At 42.7% G+C, this 22822-nt stretch overlaps 1 protein-coding gene across 1 annotated transcript in view; it reads left to right on the forward strand.

Moving 5' to 3' along the window:
- Positions 1–613: 613 nt before the first annotated feature.
- SMAD1 (SMAD family member 1) overlaps positions 614–22822 on the forward strand; it is a 55647-nt gene continuing 33438 nt past the window's right edge. The window contains exons 1-3 of the mRNA XM_040966933.1: positions 614–618; positions 4314–4319; positions 10563–10976. Of these exons, the coding sequence (XP_040822867.1) occupies positions 10577–10976 (400 nt within the window). The 5' untranslated portion in view covers positions 614–618; positions 4314–4319; positions 10563–10576. The remainder of the gene's footprint in view (positions 619–4313; positions 4320–10562; positions 10977–22822) is intronic.

Consider the following 22822-nt stretch of genomic DNA (forward strand, 5'->3'; position numbering starts at 1 on the left):
CTTGAATTGAGTTCCGGCTTCTGGCCGCTGCCCAGCCTAGGACTGATGGTTGCAGCCGTCTGCAGAAAGTGAAGAGGGGGGATCTCTTCTTTCATTGTCTTCCCCCACCTTGGCCACTCAAATAAATACAAATTTCATATGTTGCAAGTTCCCAGTTCTTGATTTCTGGTTAATTCAATGGTCTAGTTAATTGCTCATTAGGAATCTCAGCCATAATGATGGGTTACTCTTGATGTTTCAAAGCATTTACTGGCATTAAATCTGTGAACTATTTTGGGTTTTTAGTGTTTTAACCATAATCTGTAGTGTCTTCTCTTCTGTGAGCCTAGGTACATCAGATATTTTTAGGGTTTCTTTGCTGTAGTTGGGAGCCATCTGTTCTGACAACTCTGCCTCGGTTGATTCTCACTCCTGTGTGAAAATCAAACAGGTTAACCAGTGGTGGGTTTTGAAGTCATGAGCATTACCATTTTGAGTTCCCTGGCATTTTTGCGTTTGACCCTTGTGTATTTTATTTTAGCTAAGCATCTCAGAGGAGGCAAGAGTGCGTTCTTCCAGGTCCTGAACTTGATCTGATATGAGGTGGGGAGACACAAGCCAGCACCAAGTGTAGGACTAGTGGCTGCTAGCGCCGGTCCTTCTCTGCAGTACATCTGTTGGGGCTTTCTGTTTTTCTAGTGAAGTTTGTGGTCAGATGATTTTATAGGATTAAAAATACTGAGCTGTAAAATCTTACCGTATGCCAAGGATCAGCTTGAAGCTTCACGGTGAATCTGTTTTGGGAACTCAGGTCTTTGTTTTTCTGTGTATTTCAAGAGCGTTCCATTTATTTAAGAAGAAACTAGTGAAATAAATCCAGAACTATGTACACATATTTGTACATGCATTGTACGCGCACATATTATTTGGAGACACCCCTTCTACAAAGAAAAAAATGGGTCAAACAAATGTTGTACAAACTTGTTCTTTTCTTCTTGAATAGCTCATCCAGATTCTAAACCATTTCAAAGTGGAGTTAATCAATATCCAGTGCTTTTAATTCCTTAATTCCTTTGATCTTCATACCATGGTTTTTAATCATTAATTTTAAAAAAAGATTTATTTATTTTTATTGGAAAGTCAGATATACAGAGAGTAGAGGCAGAGAGGAAGATCTTTCTCGCATTGATTCACTCCCCAGGCGGCTGCAATGGTCAGAGCTGGGCCAATCCAAAGCCAGGAGCTTCTTCCAGGTTTCCCGCGTGGGTGCAGGGTACCAAAGTCTTTGGACCATCCTCAACTGCCTGCCCATGCCACAGGCAGGGAGCTGGATGGGAAGTAGGGCCGCTGGGATTAGAATTGGCAACAATATGGGATCCCGGTGTGCGCAATGCGAGGACTTCAGCCGCTAGGCTATGGTGCTGGGTCCTTTAATCATTAATTAAGATAGAATCAAGAGCCAAGGAACAAAAAGTGTGTGTGTGGGGGAAATTGTCTCATTGACAATGGACCATTTATTTTCTGCCAGTTACTGGTTTTTAGGTAATGTGAGTCTTTGATTTTCTTTTACCCCAGTCTCTTTTTGGAATCTATTATTCTTTGTTTATGTTATGTAATAGTTTAATTATTCCATCTCTGTTTGATGGGATTATTTGTTGGGTTGAGTTCACCGGATTTCATGCTAGTGTGAGAACTGCACAACAGTCTCTGGTCTGAAGGTGGTATTTGGGGTTGGGGTTGTGTTTGTCTCTTTGAAGACCTTGGCTTCTATCATCTGGCAGCTGTCTCGGCCCCACTCAGCGCCTTTTCAGATGCATGTTAGAGGTCTTTTCTCCTGCAGCTTTCTGTGAGCTTCCAGGGTCTCAGGGATTGAACAGCAGGGAGGGAATTTTGTTGATGCTTACCCACCTAGATAAACTGGATGAGCCAAGATAAAGAAACTACCTGTTATTGTGTGTTTGGCTAGTTTGATTTTCTTCATATCTACAAATTACACAGGACTTAAGAATGTTCTAAACATTTTTTCCCCATCTTTTAGTATTAAGAAATACACATAAGTTGTAGAATGCTGTAGTCGTGTCAGGAGGAGTTAGAGGCTGTTTCCTTATATGGCTTCGGGCTGTACTGATGGAAGTTTTTCAGTGAATAAGGAGAAAATCTAAATTCAAAACACTATTTTTAAGCTACTTTTTAAAATTATTATTATTTCCCAAACCAGATGTCATTATAAATCCAGTCTGACTTCTAAGTAGGCTGTATATGCAGCTTGAGTTCATTAATTGAATTCTGTTTGGGGGGTCGTAATTAGAAAATATTTGTCTAAAAAGACTTTTGAAAAATTTCAAAGCCGTAGTTTTTCATTAAAAAATATTTGAGACATTTGGAAATTTAGAAGAGAGATTATTGATCTTCCAAAAACATTCATTGATAGTATTTTGAGGTATTTGCATAGTTGTTCATGCTGTGTATACCATTTTATGTTCTACTTAAGGCTTTTCAAGTTATTATATAGTTTTCATTATTTCAATATATTGTCTAGCATTTATGAACATGAATTTAAAAAATCACATAATATTCCATTGAGTGAACATAGTTTAATTTTTAAATTTTCTTATTATACATAATGATCTGATAAAAATCTTGTGAAATTTTTTTCTTTATCACTATGAGAATATTTGCTTGGAGTAATTTCTAATGGTGAAGTTTTTAGGACAAATATTTTAAAATGTATTTTAAGACTGTTGGGAGGTTTTTCTGCATTTCTATTTCATTTTGTTTTTTACTTTTTAAACTAGATGCATGCTTTTTCTTTCTCATTAGTGTGAACTGTTTGTATTTAGGCCAGAGGGAAGGAAATCTCTGCTTGCTGACTCATGTTTTTATTTTGCACTTTTAACTGATAAGGCCATTTAGCTTTTGACATAAACTACGACAGGAAGTACAAAAAGGGGCAGAAAAAAGTTATCCTGCCAAGGCCGTAGTAGTATGGACTCCCTTGGGTTTCTTATGTGAGGTGGGTTACTTGTTTGACTTTTAAAAGCTGCTTGATTCAAATGGGGCAAAAATGAGTCACCAGCTTGCATTTGTTTTGTCTTTGTGCCTATGTAAAGAAAAGTCTGTAATTTTTTTTTACTTCAGCTTTTATGAGTGGCATCCATCCAGCTGGCCCCTGTAGTTTCAGGAGGTGGTAGGGTTTTTTATTATTATTATTATTATTATTATTTTGTTCCCAGTATGGAGGGAGAGGTGTCCTGTGCAGAGTGCACTGCCTTAGCTGTCTTTCTTATTTTTTTGTTAAGATTTATTTATTTTTATTGCAAAGTCAGATATACAGAGAGGAGGAGAGACAGAGAGGAAGATCTTCCGTCCGATGATTCACTCCCAAAGTGACCACCTTGGCTAGTGCTGTGATGATCTGAAGCCAGGAGCCAGGAACTTCTTCCATGTCTTCCACACGGGTGCAGGGTCCCAAGGCTTTGGGTCGTCCTGGACTGCTTTCCCAGGCCACAAGCAGGGAGCTGGATGGGAAGTGGAGCTGCTGGGATTAGAACCGGTGACCATATGGGATCCCGGCATGTTCAAGGCGAGGACTTCAGCTGCTAGGTTGCCATGCCAGGCCCCTTTAGCTGCCTTTCTAAAAACCAAGCTCTAATCCCAGTGATACCATGACTTAAAACCTCCCACTGGCCCACAGGATAAGCTGCATCATAGACTTTCACTGTCTTTCCTCTGCCTTCATACCAGTCTTGTGTCACTGCCAGCCTGATTTAAACCCTGCATCTCCATCAAATGTCTGTTAAGAACCTGCAATCTAGAAAAATGAAATGGTTTATGAAATCAGGCCCTAGAATCCAGCAGGATGGGTTCAAATCCTGGTCCTGTCACCCCCTAGCTGTGTACGTGACTGGCCAGGATAGTTCGCTTCTGTGTACCTTAACTTGGCTTGCCTGTAAAATGAGGGAAATGGTGGTGCTGACTTCAGAGTTTGTTGATAGTTGACAGTTGTAAAGTGCCTAAAGCACGGTCTGGCATGTAGGAGCACTCCATTGTTTTGCACAATTCTACTCATCCTTGAAGGCTGCCTGATATTTCCTCTTGGAAAAAACTTCCCGAAGTCCCTGAAATTAATTGTTCTGTTCTTTTATACACTTTATTATTATCTTCATCAGTTTGGGCTGTTGTCACAAAACATCACTGACAGGTGGGTTATAAACAACAGGGATTTATTTTTCACAGTCCTCGTGCCTGGAAAGTCCAGGTTCAGGGTTCTGGCAGGTCAGGTGTCTGGTGAAGGGTCACTGGCACCCCTCACTGCACTCTGCTGAGTTGGAAAGGACCAGGCATTTCTCAATGGTTTCTTCTTTGGCACTAATCCTGTTCATAAGGGCTCCACCCCATCACCTCCTCCAACACCATCACTTTGGGAGTCCAGCACATGAATTTTGTGCTGATGTCAGCATTCAGGACATGGCCTTGTTACACTTGCTTTGTAGTATTTATCACACTGCGTTCTAGTTAGCTGATATTGGGCAGATGCACAGGCTTTCTGTTCCAGTGCCCACGGGCCAGCCCTGGTGCAAGCACACCATTCCTGCCAGCTAAGACCCCTGGAAAGCATCTCAGCTCAGTCCCCCAGGGTCAGCATGAACGTTAGCTCTTTGTTCCCTGGGGTTGATCACTTCCATACCAGCCCCACAACTCTGAGTTCCTTCATGATGTGCTCTGCGTCCAGCACAGTGCCAGCGACTAGCCGGCACCCAGTTAACTGTGTTGGAGTCAGGTCAGTTGAAATAGGTGAAGTTCTAAAATGGTATTTCTTTCTTTTTTTTTTTTAAGATTTATTTCTTTATTACAAAGTCAGATATACAGAGAGGAGGAGAGACAGAGAGGAAGATCTCCCGTCCGATGATTCACTCCCCAAGTGAGTGCAACGGCCGATACTATGCTGATCCGAAGCCAGGATTCAGGAACTTCTTTCAGGTATCCCACATGGGTGCAGGGTCCCAAAGCTTTGGGCCGTCCTCGACTGCTTTCCCAGGCCACAAGCAGGGAGCTGGATGGGAAGTGGAGCTGCCGGGATTAGAACCAGCACCCATATGGGATCCTGGCACGTTCAAGGCAAGGACTTTAGCCGCTAGGCCATGCCGCCGGGCCCTAAAATGGTATTTGTTACACACTGTCTCATCTCCATGGGGTAGCAACTCCCCATCGGGATTTGGGATGACTTAGATGTGATGTCTTATTCTCCACTTGAAAACTATTCTAGGAGTAGAAGAAAAGGATATATAGGATAAGAATAAATAAAATCCCTCTACAAATTATATTTAGAGGACTGTGAAGAAGCTCTTTTCTCCTTTTGTGTGTGTGTATATCTATGAAAAAAACTAACCTTCATTAAAAAAAAATTGTCTTCTTGTAGGTGCATGTAGACCAAGTGTGACTTTTGCTAATATGCTTTTAAAAATATCTAACTTTTGGAGAAAAAATTTTTAAGATTTATTTATTTTTGTTGGGAAGGCAGATCAGATTTACAAAGAGAAGGAAAGACAGAGAGAAAGATATTCTGTTTGTTGGCTCACTCCCCAACGGCCAGAGCTGAGCTGTTCTGAAACTAGGAGCCAGGAGTTTCCTTCAGGTACTCCACGTAAGTGCAGGGTCCCAAGGCTTTGGGCCATCCTCTACCACGTTCCCAGGCTACAATCAAGTAGCTGGATGGGAAGTGGAGCAGTCGGAACACTGACACCCACATGGGATGCCAGTGCATGCAAGGCAAGGATTTAGCCATTGAGCCATCGTGCTGGGCCCTGAATGAAATTCTTTATTCAAAACAACAACAATTACAAGCACTGTCACAACTCTTATTATGTCCTGTTGGAGAAAGTTCAGGTCTACACATGACCCTCTGAGTTCTTCCGGGGAAATCAGTCATCAAACAGAATTTACTGCATGTCCACGCACCATACTAGACTCCAAAGATAGGCCAATAAAAGGATAGAATTCCTCAGTCATATGCGGTGGTCATTCCTGTGGCGAGAACGCAGATGTGTAGGTACTTTTTTTCTTTTATGTGAGGAATATGTATAGATTTGTTTCAGCTCCTTCCCTTTCTAATAAAAATGTCTAATCTCTTGGAAGGTAGAATAGACCATTCATCTGCTGGTTCACTTCCCACGGGCTACAATGGCCAGGGCTGGACCATGGGCGAGGTTGAGACCAGGAGCCTGGCACTACACCCTCATCTCCCATGTGAGTGCAGGGACCCCAAGTGGCTGCAACAGCTGGAGCTGAGCCAATCCGAAGCCAGGAGCCAGGAACCTCTTCCACGTCTCCCACATGGGTGTAGGGTCCCTAGGCTTTGGGCCGTCCTCGACTGTTTCCCAGGCCACAAGCAGGGAGCTGCATGGGAAGTGGGACTGCCGGGATTAGAACTGGTGCCCAAATGGGATTGTGGCATGTTCAAGGTAAGGACTTTAACCACTACGCTATTGTGCCAGGCCCTGAAGAAAGACTGCATCTTATGCTGTGCCACAAAACCATCTCCTGTGTTTAGGACTATAGATTTCCCTCTCTAACTGTGGGCTGGGACCATCTGTCATGATTTTTGGTTTAGAATGTGCTTGTAACAATTTAGTTAATGATTTGTTTTGACTGTAATTACTTTGATACATAGGTTATTATTTTTTAAGATTTATTTTTATTATTTTTTCATTGGAAAGGCAGATATACAGAGAGGAGAGACAGAGAGGAAGATCTTCCGTCCGATGATTCACTCCCCAAGTGAGTGCAACGGCCGATACTATGCCGATCCGAAGCCAGGAGCCTCTTCCGGGTCTCCCACGCGGGTGCAGGGTCCCAAAGCCTTGGGCCGTCCTCTGCTGCTTTCCCGGGCCACAGGCAGGGAGCTGGAAGGGAAGCGGGGCTGCCAGGATAGAACCGGCGCCCATATGGGATCCCGGGCGTGCAAGGCAAGGACCTTAACCATTGCGCCACCGTGCCGGGCCCCATAGGTTATTTGAAGTGTTCTTTTCAATAGTAATATTTTCTTTTTTTTTTTGAGTCATGATAAGATCATAGGATTGTATTCTCTGTGATTTTACTTCTTGGATACGTGTTGAAATTTGGTTAATGGTTTATGATGTGGCCAGTTTGGGTAAATAGTACATTTCCATTTGAGCTATTATGTGTTTTGCAGTTGTTTGGTGTGGTGCTATGCACATGAATTGAGTCAAGTTTTTAAACATGTTACTCATCTCTTTTCTTTTTTTCTGTTTGTTTTCTTACTATATTAATCTCCTAACATTGTGTGGATTTGTCTGTCATTTTACTCTGTCAATTCTCATTTTAGTTAATTTGAGACTACAATTAGTTAAAAAGTGGGGGATTGTGATGTTTAGGTGTTGGCTCAGCACTTTTTATCTGTTGCTAGTTTCCAAATACTGCTTTGTCAGTCTCTCTTCCTCACCTAGGAGTCCTCTTACGTGATGTTGGACATTTTTACCCTGTGCGTGTGCCTCTTCAGTTCTTTTATTTTCCACCTTTTCCCTCTGTTAATTTCAGCATGAGCATTTCATCCTGATCTTTCAGTTAGTAATCTTTTCTTACACTCCAACTAGTCTCTTTTTCAGCTCAAGTTTTAATCTCATTACTTTTTTGGGTTCCTGTTCTCCATTAAAATCCTTAATTTTCTGTTTCCTGAATACATTAATCGGTGATTGTTAATATTTTGATCTGAAAATGGTAACTGCAGTATCTGGATGAACCCTTAGGTCTGCTTCTGTCCTGTTTGTTTTGCTTCTTTGGTTGTGTCTTCTGATGTGCGTGATAGCCTCTGGCTCACTGCTCGGGTTATGAATAGACAGCAGTGGCGGCTTGGGCTGCTGCTGTCCTCCACTGAGGAAGCTGTGCTCGCCTTGATCCGTGGAAGGACTGAGCTGACCCAGGGCCTCATTTCATCTTAGGGCATACCCGGCAGGCATAGCAGCCAAAAGGGCCAGTGTGTTTGCCTGACCTCCCCTTTCTCTGCAGGCTCTCAGCTCTGCTTGTTTGTTCGTTTTTGTTTTGTTTTTGTTTTTGTTTGTTTCCTCAGGACCATGAGACTATTGAAAGATGTTCTTAGTTTTTTCAGCCTTTTGCTGCTTATCACATAGGTGTTGGCAAATACCTGAGATAAACACAGTGAAGAATGTTCCTCTCACTTCCCAGCTCTCTGTCCCTCCAGGATCGTGGCCCCGCCAAGTCTTGAGTAACTTGGTTATTTGCTCTTTGATGTCTTTAGGAAGCTGGACTTTGTGAAGAGGTTGATCTGACACCTGTTACCCCATCAGCCACAGTGTGTACAAAGCCGGCCTTTTTACCTTTTATCACCTTTTGTCTTTTCCTCTGGCGGAGTAGATGGGAAGTTTCAGTGAGACAACTTGACCGTAGAATTGGTACAGTGTGTATTCTTGTGTTTCACTTCTTTCTTGTCAATCAAAAGCAAAATTCTTTTTATGTTTATTTGAAAGAGAAAGAGAGAAGGAGAGAGGGAAGCAGGGATAGATATCTTTCACTCCTTGGTTTACTCCCCAAATATCTACAACAGCTGGGCCTGGCTGGGCCTGGCCGGGCCAACGCGGGGAGACTCCAGGTCTTTGCAGGTTCCCCACATGGGAGGCTGACTCTCAGGTAGTTGAGCGAACATTTGCTGCTTCCCACGGTGCGCATTAGCAGGGAGGAGGGTGAGAAGTGGAGTAAGCTGACATTTGAATTACACATTCTGGAGTGGGATTTAAGTGTCTCGAGTGACTGCTTAACTTCTTACACAGCAGCACCTGTTTTTAAAAAACATTTTTAAAAAGTCAGGAAATTGTGCTGCTTTACTTGTTCTGTTACCCAAGGACATAGACTTTAGTGAATAAATGTTCTAAACATGTTGTATTTACATAATAGAAATATGTTTGCTTTTTCACTTAGCCTGTGCAGTATTTGAGTAGCACCATGAAACAGATGTGAAGGAACTGACATTGGGCATAGTGGATAAAGCCACCACTTGGAATGCCAGCATTCCATTCGAGTGCTGGTTCCTGTCCCAGCTGCTCTACTTCTAATCTTGCTCCCTTCTCGTCACCTGTTAAAAGCAAAGGAACATGGCCCAAGTGCTTAGGACCCTGCTATACACTTGGAAGTTCTGGAAGAAATTCCTGACTCCCAAATTGGGCCTGGTTCAGCCCGGACAATTGCAGCCATCTGGTCAACCAACTATTAGATCTGCATCTTGTCTCGTTCTTTCTCTCTCTTCCTCTCCTTCTCTTGCTCTCTCTGTGACTCTTACAAATCTTTGTTAGCTGTTAGGACTGATGCTATTAACTGTTGCTTTCAGTAGTAGAGGTATGTTTTACCTTTATCTTTAGAGATCATGCATGAATCTGAGTAATACTGGTGTGTCTGTTGAGAACTTGGACTTCTTTGCCCTAAGATGTCCATTGGCATCTCTTGCAGAAGGAGTGTGTTTAAACTGTGTCTCAGTTTAGTCATCTGGGAAATGGCAATGATTGGTTTTAGGTAGATGATAAAAGACTGTGAGAAGGAATAACTGCTGTGTATTAGTCTGCTGTGACTCGTAATTAGTGTGTGGTGGTCATAATGAAATACCATAGAGCAGGCAAATCAGCACACTTATTTCGCACAGTTCCATAGCCTGGAAAATCCAAGATCAAGGTTCTGGACAATCGGGCTGCTGATGCAGGCTGTTCCTGATTGCCTTCCTGTTATGTCTTCATGGCCTTTCCTCAGTTGATGTGCATGGGTGCAGTGAGGTGGGGTGAGGGGTAGATCATGCTTTCTCCTTTAGGACCACCCGTCCCATAGGGTTCTGCCATCCCATAAATCCCCACCGACCCTTAGGGTCCCACTGTCCCATAGGGCCCCACTGTCTCATTGGGCCCCACCGTCCTATAGGGCCCCACTGTCCCATTGGGCCCCACTGTCCCATTGGGCCCCACCGTCCTATAGGGCCCCACTGTCCTATAGGGCCCCACTGTCCCATTGGGCCCCACAGTCCCATTGGGCCCCACTGTCGCATTGGGCCCCACCGTCCTATAGGGCCCCACTGTCCCATTGGGCCCCACTGTCTTGACCTCAGTTAAACTTAGATATTGCCTTAGGCTCCATCTCCAAACACAACTACATTTGGGGTTGGGGTTTCAGCCTATGCATGGGGTGTCCTGGGGGGTCTGTGCAGTCCCTAGCATGCTATGGTATAGATGCCCCTGAACAAGGGGTTGTATTTCAAAAAAACCTATGGTAGTCAGAACTATGGGTAGAAAGCATTGTAATTCATGGACTGTGTGTCAGAGTAGTCAGGGTGCTTAAGGTGGGAGACCCCCTCAGCGTGTCTAATCAATTGTGGTAGAGGTGATGTTATAGATATTTTTCTGTTTCTTGCCCTTTAGGTGCTGCTTTGCCTTGGTTTTTGCCTGGGAATGGTAATTGCTGCTTTTCAGGCCTTGCCGCTCAGAAACTGAAGAAAAGCCTATGTCAATAGGCTGACCCCACTGCTGCCAGCCCCCAGTGTCCACGGACTGCTTTCCTCCCCCTCCCCCGAGCCGCTACGGTCACCATGAATGTGACAAGTTTGTTCTCCTTCACGAGCCCAGCTGTGAAGAGACTTCTAGGGTGGAAACAGGGCGATGAGGAGGAGAAATGGGCTGAGAAAGCTGTTGATGCTTTGGTGAAAAAACTGAAGAAAAAGAAAGGTGCCATGGAGGAGCTGGAGAAGGCCTTAAGCTGCCCGGGGCAGCCGAGTAACTGTGTCACCATTCCCCGTTCTCTGGATGGCAGACTGCAGGTCTCCCACCGGAAGGGACTGCCCCATGTCATCTACTGCCGCGTGTGGCGCTGGCCCGACCTGCAGAGCCACCATGAACTGAAACCACTGGAATGCTGCGAGTTTCCTTTTGGTTCCAAGCAAAAGGAGGTCTGCATCAACCCCTACCACTACAAGCGAGTGGAGAGCCCCGGTAAGTGTGGCCTTTTGTGTGCTATGTGACCCTGCCGCTCATCTGTGCGTGGTTAAGAACACCAAGGTAACACCTCCTTTGGTTTTTCCATTGTAGTTTTCAAGTATTTGTACAGTGTGTGTGTGTGTGTGTGAGAAAAAGAGGGAGAGAGAGGGAGAGAGGGAGAGAATGAGAGAAGGTTTTCTACTTTTTAATAGCTTTAGCTATATTTTCTCAGGAACAGACCATGAAACTTGTGATTACAGTACTGATACTCTAATTTTTAAAATAGATTGTTTTGCTTCTGCTTTTATTTATATTTCATATTGTCTGCATTTCTGTAGGCAGATTTAGCTATGAAATGTGTTAAGAGAATTAAGAAGGAAGCCCAGGGTTGTTTCCCTCTGGGTATGGGAGGGAGGTACATCTGGGGGCAGTCGCCAGTGGCTGTGTCACTTGGTACTCAAGTACTATTTTAGGGGTGGGTGTGGTGGCACAGAAGGTTCAGCCCGAATCCCGTATGGGAGTGCTGCTTCAAGTTGTGGCACCTCTGCTTTTGGTCCAGCTTCCTACTAATGCATCCGGGGAGGCAGTAAGTGATGCGTCATGGCCTTGGGCCCCTGTCGCCCATATGTGAGATCTGGGTGGAGTTTCAGCATCCTGGCTTTGGTCTGGGCCCACCCTGGCTACCACAGGCATTTTGGGGAGTGTGGATGGGAGATCTCTGTTCCTCTTCCTTTGTTCTCCCTTTCAAGTAGACACAAATAAATAGATTTTAAAGGGAAGTGTACTTTTTAATCATCTGTGGTGGGATTTTGCTGTGGCATCGTCTGTATTCCCTGTGGAAGCTAGGAAGAGATTCTGTTCTGTTGTGGAGTCATTTGATATTTGTGCTCTATAAGACAGCCCCAGTTTTTGCCTGTTTGACCTTTTTGCAGGGACAAGGTGTACAGTTGGTCTTCTGCAGCCATAGGGGCTGCATCCATGCATTCAGCCAGCTTGTTGAGCATGTATTGATTTTTCCCTGTTACTCCCTTAGCAGTGCAGTGTAACAACTATTTACATAGCATTTACGTTGTGTTTGGTATTCTGAGTAACTATAGGGTGATGCAAAGTAGGAGGATGCATTTAGCTTATTTGCGGAAACTGTGCCACTTTCTAGAAAGGACTTGGGCATGTGCAGATGCAGTATCGTTAGGGGCTCCTGGAGCTCATCTTCTAAACACCAGTGCCTGTTTTGAAATTTGTATGCATTTGCCCTCTGCATTCTAGACAGTTGGAGCAATTGAAAAGTGATTAGGTATTCAGTCATTTAATATCTTACTGTCAGATTGGGGCCCGTTTTGGATTACAAAGAATCTCCAATGTGACTGTGTGTAAAATCACATGGCTTCGTAATGCAAAAACCCTGATCTGGGGACATCCTCCCATGTCTTTAACAAGTACTCAGGTGTTGCTGATAGAGGTATTAGGATGACCTAGCTCATGTGATATTGCTGTGAGAGATAGCAAAAATAAATTTAAAGATTAAGGAATAATGTAATTAGCATCTTTTTCTCTCACTCAGTTGAGGACATAGAAGCTGATGGCTAAACAGAGCTACCTGTTACTGCCCCTCTGAACCTATTTTCCTTCAGTAACTAAGCTTTTGAATTTGATGTTTGTCTTTTTCATGCAGTGTTTTTATGCTATTTGTGTGAGTTTATTATAATATGTTATTTTGTTTATTTGAAAATATTACAAGTTTTCCTTGTAGAACTTGCTATATTCATTTGACATTATGAGGCTTCAATTTTTTTCTCACTTTTTAATTTTTTTGTGATTTCTGTGAAAAACCCTCTGGGAATTTGTTGGAATTTCATTGATTCCATTTGCAGAAGATTAACCTTTTACCCCCTTGAGCATAACATTGTTTAGTAACCTTTAAATTTCCTCATACAGCTTTTGCACATCTTTTTAAGATTTGCTTCTAGATAACTGGTTTTCAGCATGTCATTTGAAATGACCTTTTACATTTTGTTAGTGTTACTTTTGGGTAAAAGTAAAATTAATTTTTTTTCCTCCAATAACAGTACTAATTTCTTCTCATTCCTTCCAACATAAACATTCTTTATTGCTAATTATGCCGGCTGTGATGTTAATTCTCTTTGAAAAGAAAATGCACATAAAATGTGTAATCCTCTTTTAGCCAGAAGTGGAAATGGAAAGAAGCATTTAGGAGAATGATACATAGTGTGGAAATCACTTGCATGTTTATGGAGACATTATTCAGAAGATCCAAGGTAGAGAACCAACCTAGGTGTTCACTGATGGATGAACGGATAGAACTACAAATTCTTAAAAATCATTCTCATAGACCTACTGAATCTCCCTGGGGTGAAGGCCAGCAATTTAAGAGTCTGTTGCATATCAAAGTTAGAAAGCAAGTCCTGTAGTCTAGGTGCAGTTGCCCTATAGTGAAGAGAGAAGCTGATGACCCAGTTTCTTCAGTTAGTTAGCATTTTGAGTTGTGCATGTCCAGATGCAGACATGAAATTGACTTGCTCATTCCAGAATTTTCTTTCTGATGCCTTGAAGATGAGCACTCCAATAAACTGTGATTAAGATGTCCGTAAGCGGATGGGGAAGCAGGAGAAAGGCCTAATATTAGCTTTGCAATTGTTTTTTGGCTTATATTTGACTGTGTGATCAAAAATAAGCCTATGGATTTAAGTAATTGTAGTTTTCCTATAACATTTTTAAGATTTGTTTTACTTTTATTGGAAAGGCAAATCTACAGAGAGGAGAGACAGAAAAAGACGTTCCTTCCACTAGTTCACTCTCCAAGTGGCCACAATGGCTAGAGCTGAGATGATCTGAAGCCAGGAGCCAAGAGTTTCTTCCAGGTATCCCATGCAGATGCAGGGTCCAAGACTTTGGGTCATCCTCTTCTGCTTTCCCAGGCCATAGGCAGGTAGTTGTATAAGAAGTGGAACAGATGGAACACAAACCGGTGCCCATTTGGGATCCTGGTGCATGCAAGGCGAGGATTTAGCCACTAGGCAGTTGTGCTGGGCCCTACTCTATAACTTTAAATAGAATAATGTAAAAAGTGAGGGGAAATGGAAACTTACAGAAACATGTTACTGCAGCTGGAACAAGTGGGCCGCTGACTGGGGCTCTCACTGCTCTCCAGGATCAAGGCTGCATCTTGCTGTGGTTCAGTTCAATTCAATTCAGTTAACCCAGGAAGTGCTCTGATACTGACTCCCAACAGCTGGTCTTTAACTGTGTTCTGGAGGCTATTCTGTAACTGCCTGCTGACACCAAAGCCCCACCAAAACCCTTTCATGGAGATTCCCTATCATTGGCCCTTTTTTGTTTGTTTGTTTTTCGCAAAGTGTTTGAAAATTAGCTGTACCCTGATCCTAATCCATTTGAAAACTTGTGTTAAACTGAGCTTGAAAATCTGGGGTTTCACTTTTGGTCTTTAAACACACTGGCATTAGCTTCCAGGTGCTTTCATTTTCAGCATAATGACCCCAGCTGTTCAAAGCTTACCGCACCTAAAATCCTCTTCACCTGCCCACTGGAGACGGATTGTGACTCCATGTAATCCATGGCTTGGCAAACTTTACCTTCAAGAAAAGAATTTGCAGAAATGGAGAGCAGTTGTCACCAGGGTTGAAGGGAAGGATGCGGTTGGGGTGTGTGGGAATGGTGCATAAGTCATGAAAGGGCAAAGTTAGGGATCCGTGGGCTGATGGAAACTTTTTTTCTGGATTTTGACTGTGTCTCAGTATTCTGATTATGATATAAAGACAAGTTATATTCCTCTATTGCTACAACTACAAGTGAATCTGTAATTATCTCAAGTTTAAAAATGGCGTGTCATCACAATGTAGCTAATTCAGTTCATGGCTCAATCGGATTCTTGATTATGCTGAAAACAACCATTGTGCTTTGGCATGGAGGAAAGGCACCTTGGGTTATACTTTTCAGTTTTGTCAGGTAGTTTTAAAAGCCTGAGCAGTAATTGAGATTTAATATTAAGTATTAATTTAATAATAAAATTAGAAATTTACAACAGCTTTACTATATTGTGAGATCCCAAGTTTGAGCCTAATTAAAATTTGATTTTAAATCTTGCATGGCAGGGATCAAAGTACTGACTTTTCCTTTGGGTTTTTCTGGGTAATGATATCTAAGAGTCTGATAATTGATGTTGTATGCCACACACTGAGATACCGTTACAGGTGTTTTGAATAGTTTGAAATTAATTAGCAACAATATTAGCTATGAAAACTAAAGTAAAGCAATGCACCATATGGTCGTGTACATCTAAATTTCTCTACAGGGATTTATAGACTCTCGGGAATTGTGCCCAAGACAGCCTGGCATGTCATTTCAGTACTGTGATTAATACAGCTGTGAACAGGATGCCGTTGGCCCGTCAACCTGGGCAGAACCTTGGGAAATCACGGTCACTCAATTCCATCCCAGGTGACTGTGCAATTTGCCATTTAGGTGTTAGTATATTTTACATATCAGGGATTTAAATGCACTGACAGCTAGAGATGCAATAATGTAGAAAAATACTAAGAAAGTAGTAGACCAAGGAAATCAGCACATATGTGTTCTGTAGGCGTTACTGTGCCACAGATACGCAGCTGTGTGCAGTGCCAGGTCCCCAGTATCAACTCCAGATTGAACATGCATTTGAAAATTTGCAACTGTACTGAATATAATTTTTTCTTATTGCCTAAAAGAAAAGTAGCATTACTGTTTCTCATAATGTTCATGTTGTATTGGGTGTTAGAAATAACGTAGAGATGACTTGCAATGTGCAGGAGAATACATGTAGTTTGTATGTATCCTCAGGTTTTGGTATTCTGAGTGTGTGTGAGGAGGAGGGATTCTGGAATTAGTCTCTTGTGAGTACTGCAGGGTGAATGAAGAGCTAGTGTATGCTTACAATCCTAGCCAGGGTGCTTCTCTGATTGCCGTGCTGTAGCTGTCGCACGAAGGGAGGAAGCTTTGTGGGTTAGGAGGTAAAGAGAACTGTTTGGTCTTGAACTCTGAGTGATGGGAAAGAGGCCTTGAGGCTTTCCCTGCATTTATCCTCCATCATTTCCTTTTCACTTTTCTCTCTGAAGTATCAGCTGAGAAAGTGAAGGCATTTTATGTCAGCCCGAGTCATTTCAGATGCAGCTCTCTTCTATCCACGACTAGTGGTTCTTAGGCAGAAAGAATGTTGGCCAGCTAGAAGCTATTAGAAACAAAACCCCCAAAACAAGGCTGAAGAAAAACATGAGTTTTGAAAGCAGTGGAACAGCATTTGCCTTAATAAATGAAAGTGGTGTGTATAGTGATTGCAGCTGTTTGGAGATAGTATTTTAAGTTAGGAAGTAAAACCCGGGTAATACTTCCAAGACTGGCTTCGGGTGATGTTATAGCTAAGACCTTTAGAGGTGTAATTTTTGCCTCATGATTTCCACAGGCAGTGATTTCTAGAAGGTTTGAGAGATGGCCGGGGGGCGGGGAGCGTGGGGAACTATGTGTGATTGGGAGAGAATCAGAGGCTACTTGTTCCACATCAGGAGCCTTGTAATCATAATGGACACTTCAAAAGGGAGAGAAATTAAATGGATGGTTCACTTATGAGATGGTCTCGAGCTCATTGTCTTGGTTTGACTTTTAGCTTCCATGGCACTGGAGAGCAAAAGGCTCAGAGAAAAGACTGCCCCTCCTGCCCCACCCCCTCAATGTCCCATTCCTTTGCTGTTTTCCACCTCAGAATACAAATGTTCTCCCAAGGGACTAAGCATTGAGTAGTCATTGTGAGCCCAGTCATCAAATCTCTGCCTTGAGGTTCAGGAAAACGAAGCTTGCTTGTGGAGGTAATACAAAAGCTGGAAGAAAATAATTCATTTTAGTGAGCACAGCTGGATTTGGGGCAGCTGTAGGACAGGTGCCATGGGAACCATATTAAAATTCAAGAGGGCTTGAAGAGCAGTCAAATGAAGCCCTTGAGTGCTTGCTGGTGGTTGGAGACTTGTGTTTGCCCCTGGGTTCAGTGTGGATTTGGCCTGGTCGCTGCAGCTCTTGCACACCTGTGAGAGCTTCACCCAGATTGTACTTTCTCTGACATCAGTGTCCTCCAGAGGTTCCTGTAACCCTGTGGCCTTCAGTACTGCTATGGGTCACAGGGATATGTCACTAGGATTGATTACAGTTCCCTGGTTAGAAAACCTAGAGACTGGAAATGAAATAAAAACATTTAGGTCAACCTAGGGATGCTTGGCTAGTTGCTTTCTAATCCTTTAAGCTTTAACTTTTGTATGCTAGAATCTTAGCAGCTCTTACGTCACATGATCAGATGCACACGCTGCTGCCTGAGTATCATTGCCTTTATTCCCAGTCCACCCTCCAAATGCGCTGCTCCTTGTAGTTCTTCACTCGTGATGCAGAAGGAATTGCTTTTTCCCCAGCTCATTGGCTGCCTGCCTGCCTGCCTGCCTGCCTGCCTGCCTACCTGGCTTTGGAGGTCTTCAATAAGAATGGGCAGAAGAATGTGGTTTTATTAGGGATAATTGAGCAGCTTTGGTGAATGAAAAGCAAATATATGGTAACAGCAACAGTGTTTTGCTGTTACAGAGCTTTTTTCTTTGTTTCCTTTACTATTATGTCTAGCTAATGTTATGATGCCTTTGGCAATCTTGTTTTCTCTAAGTATCTGAGAAGTTTACTCAATGTATGTTGGTCTCCTGAACAGACACTGAAGTAAGATAGTCAAGTTAGGAAACAGTTATGATCAATGTTTCCAAAACATAAAACCTACAACTTTTACAAAAGGGGGAAAAAAAAAGAGCTGCTGCTGTTGGGGCACTGCAGGTTAAGCTGCTGCCTGCAATATTGGGATCCCGTATGAGCACCTGTTTAAATCCTAGTTGCTCCTCTTCTAATCCCAACTCACTGCTGATGTGCTTGGGAAAACAACGAAAGATGGTCCAAAGTACTTGGGCCCCTGCAACATAGGTGGGAGACCAGGATGAAGTTCCAGGCTCCTGACTTTGGTCCTGTTTTGGGGCCATTTTGGGAATGGACCAGATCTAACTCTCCCTATCTATCTGTAACTTTGTTTCAAATAAGTGAGTAAGGGAGAGCAAGATGACAGAATAGGATTAAGACACATTGAAAGTGACAGAGAAGGATTAGCAGAGGAGAAGCAAAGAGTGTCCAGTTCCAGAAATAGGAGTGGGCAGACCAGTGACAGAGGGACACCTGGAGACCCATGCACACAGGAAAGCAGCAGAGACCGTGGAGTGACACTGCAGTGAACAGATGCAGCAATGCAGTGGGAGCTCTGCCTGTGGTCAGGTGGAAGGGAGGAACACAGGAGGTGAATCCAGTCAGAATTGTGGTTACTGCTCATTTTTGAAATCAGACCATGAGCAGAAGCAAAGTGGCAGAGCTCTATTGGGCAAGTGTGAGAACAGGGTGAATTTCATGGTTCAGACCTTCCACTAGTATCACATCAAGCACCATTTTGACGGTAGCAAAGCCCCAGGGGCCAAGGGGGGATAACAGCAAGCATCCCAAATAGGACTGGGTTGGCTCCAGACCTGACTGCCAGCAGGTTCTGGCAAGAAGAGGAAAGAAAAAAAATACATGCAACGGGTGTTATTGACAGCCCTGTGGTTTAGTTTACATCACAGCTGGTGTCTCCCTAATCCTGGATACTGTTGGAATCATGAATGGGAGAAAGGCTGAGCAGACAATGGTACAGCCACGTCGTGGCATCACAGCAGGTGGAGAATGTGACTCTAGAGCCCTGACTGTCGAGGCCGTGGCAGAAGCATGCAATGGAAATCCAGGACTGAAACTCACTGGAGGGAGTGGCATGTATGACACAACGAGAACCAGGCACTGAACAGAATCCGTAAAGTCAACCTGTAGACTTGTGGATGACACAGCTTAAAAATCAGCCCCAAGGACAATCCGCTGATCTGAATTGCAATGGCCAAGGCACAGGCACAATGAATTAGGTTACCAATGCCTCCTCTGCAAAGGAGCAAGAGACCATTCAATCTCAGAATTAACTGATAGAGACAATGAGAAACTGCTGGATGAAGAATTATAAAAAATAGTTATAAAGCTCTTTAAAAGAGAAGCACATACAGGAGTGTAAGGAATTGAAAGAAAAGGTTGCACAAGAAATAGCAACATTGAAACAAAATCATAGTGAATTATTAGAAATGAAAGTTACAATACAACAAATTAAAAATTCAGTGGAAAGCCTCAATAATAGCATGAATGAGGAAGAAGACAGAATCTTAAAATTGGAAGACAGCTCCTGCAATCATGCTGAAAAAAGTTGGAAGAGGAACTAAGAAAAGCACTCATGAATTAAGAGACACCATCAAAAGGCCGAACATAAGAAGTATGGGAGTTCCTGAAGGCATGAAAGAGAAATTGGGTTAAAAGATGTATTGAATGAAATAATAATTGAGAACTTCCCTAACATGGAGAAAGAAAACACAGGAGGGGCACAGAACTCCCGATAGTGTTGACCAAAAATGATCAAGCTCTATTCAATTGAATACAGGGAAAAGATTCTTAAATATAACGTCAATTAACTTATAGAGGAACCCAGTCAGACTCACAGCTGACCTCTCAGAGACTTGAAACCCTAGAGGCTAGAAGAGAATGGAGAGACATATTTCAGATCCTAAAAGGAAAAAATTGTCAGCTCACTCTTTTCCTTTGTATTTGAAAAATGAAATAAAATACTTCCAAAGCAAGTGAAAATGGAAAGACTTTGCCTCTACCAGACCTGCCTTACCAGTGTTGCTTAAAGACGTACTACAGAGAAAAAGAGTAACACCTGCCAAATCCAAAGGTAAGTGTGGAAAGTAAACTCACAAAAGAAACATAAATCCAACAATGAGAAACCCAGTGCTAAAATGACACAACCAGATCACTATCTGTTGTTATTAACCATGAATGTAAATGACTTAAACTCATCAACCAAATGACATAGACTGATGGCCTGGATCAAAAAATGAGACCATCTATCTGTTGCCCACATGAGACACATCTCAGCAATAAGAATTTGCAGAAACTGAAAGTGAAAGGGTGGAAAAAGATTCCAGACTAACATAAAGGAAAAATAAGCTGGGTAGCCATTCTAATACCAGATAACACAAATTTCAAGATGAAAAGCATAGAGATGGAGAAGGACATCACAGGTGATTAAGGGATCCATTCAGCAAGAGGAAATCATAATAATAATTGTATATGCACTAAGTGCTAGGGCACCTAGCTGCATGAAACAAATATTAATGGATTTAAAGGGAGAAATAGACTCCAGAAATGACTAACACGGTGAAAAGACAACCAACAGAATGGGATATCTTTGAACACTTCACAACTGATACACTTCACAACTCATAGGAGACTAATATCTAGGATTCACAAAGAATTTCAGAAACTCAGTAACAGCAAAACAACCAGCCTGTGAAGAAATGGGTGAAGGAAATTAACAGGCATTTTTCAGAAGAAAAAATTCAAATGGCTAATAGACATGAAAAAATGCTCAGGCTCTCTGGCTTTTAGGGAAATACAAATCAGAACCACATTGAGGTTTTAACTGTCCCCAGTGATATTGGCCTACATTCTGAAATCTCCTAATATCACCTGCTGACATAGATGTGGCAAAGAAGGTGCCCTGCTTCACTGTTGGTGGGAGTGTAGGCTAGTGTAGCCATTATGGAAGTCAGTATGGAGAGTGCCAAGACAACTGAAAATTGATCTGTATGATCCAACTCTTCCACTCCAGGGAATCTATCCAGAGGAAGTAACCTCTGCATATGAGAAAGTGACCCGCCTCTCTATATTTATAGCAGCACAATCCGCAATAGCAAAGATGTGGAAACAACCCAGATGTCCATCGAAAGAATTGGATAAAGAAATTGTGATACATTTCCTCCATATAGATACATCTACCCAGCCATTAAAAAAGAAGGAAATTTGACTGTTTGCAACAAAATAGTACCAACTAGAAATCGTTGTGCTCAGTGAAATAAGCCAATCCCTAAAGGGCAAATATCATATATTCTCTCTGATATAAGGCAAACTTCATGCAAAATACAAAATAAATAGACATAGGTTAACAAGTATAATATATATATATATGTATATGTATGTATAGCTATTTATTTTCATAGATGAACTATATAATGGAGACTAGCATTCCTGAAAGTGGAGACAGCTTGCCAGTATGCATTTCTGCTCCCAGTGAAACTGTTAAATATACCTCAATAATATGATGCTGTGCTTTCTGCCTTTCTCTCTCTAAAATACCATGGTGCATGTGGATGGCAGAACATTGAACTTGGTGTCTTTTGTTTGTTTTGTTTTTTGTTTATTTTTTTAATTGCAAAACTTGGATACACATAGAGGAAGAGAGACAGAGAGGAAGATCTTCCATCTGTTGATTCACTCCCCAAGTGGCAGCAACGGCCAGAGCTGAGCCAATTTGAAGCCAGGAACCTGGAGCCTCTTCCAGATCTCCCATGTGGGTGCAGGGTCCCAGGCTTTGGGTCATCCTCGACTGCCCTCCCAGGTCACAAGTAGGGAACTGGATGGGAAGTGAGGCCAGCGGGATTAGAGCTGGAGCCCATATGGGATCCTAGCACATGCAAGGCGAGGACTTTACCATTAGGTACCAGGATCCGTGAAAAAAAAAAAAAAAGGACAGGAATTTGGGCTGTCCCTGGCCAAATGAGTCCAGTCAACAAAATAATGGGCAGAAATGAATTACACCATGCAGGAGGCTGGGAGAAGGTTTCCAGGGATAACTGATGATAATGCCTGGAGAAGGCAGAGGCCCTTGCATGCAGTAAGGCTTTCAGCTGTAACAGTGGAGTGAAATTCTTGAGAGAATCAGGAAATTGGAACCTCTCTAAGAAGTTGCTTATTTCCCAGGTTAAAATGTGGTAGGGGCAATCTAAAGTATAAAGGCTTGCACTGGAATTTGGCCCTTACCAACGTGAGCCAATGTTGCTAACCCATGAGACAGGTGGACGATTGTATCTTTTATTTAAATTAAATAACTGGCATGAAAAGGCTGCACTCCCTCATGCAGTCTTGAAATCATGTGTGGCTGAAACAGCCATACAAGAGAACATAACTCCTGTATATGCATAGAGTAAAATTGAATTATCATGTGAGCAGGTTATGTTGCTGAGAAAATGTTAAAAACAAAATGCAATCTTTGTCATACACAGAGTACCTACTTCTCATTGCTGGCTCTGTGCCAAGCACCTTGCTTAACACCTCACATACATTCTCGTATAATCTTGAACATAACGATGAAGTGCCACATGCAGAGCCAGGATTCCAGTTAAAGTGTTCACTCCAAACCCCACTGCATTGTCTTGTCTTCCCCCTCTTCCATCAGTTTCCTCGTTAACTGGGTGGTGGGACAGGGGACAGTACCCAACGTTTTCTGTAGCAGGGTATGTGGTCTCACTTACTTCTGACACAGCTGTGTGAGCGTAAGGTGGATGGTCCTGAGCTGCCTGTCGGCACCCATGCTTCCAGTGCTGTATGATGGAGGCTTTGTGCATTGTCCCATTGGTCAACAATCCCCATAACAAGTATAGCTGTGCTGTCATGTGGACTGTGTTTAATGAGATCACACTGAACACAAAATGATGGGAATATAATTAATTCAGCTGCAATTACAAAGTAGGCAAAGCTGCCTGGTGTGATGCCTGGGAATGGTCACTTAAATAGCAGCGTTATAGGTAATTAGGCGCACCAGGCCAGTTGCCTTCTGTGTGATAACTCCCTCTCACTGAGTGCCTGCCAAGCCAGGAACT

The sequence above is a fragment of the Ochotona curzoniae genome, unplaced genomic scaffold, assembly GCF_017591425.1.
Source record: "Ochotona curzoniae isolate NIBS_2020 unplaced genomic scaffold, NIBS_Ocur_1.0 scaffold_4506, whole genome shotgun sequence".
Classification (NCBI taxonomy): domain Eukaryota; kingdom Metazoa; phylum Chordata; class Mammalia; order Lagomorpha; family Ochotonidae; genus Ochotona; species Ochotona curzoniae.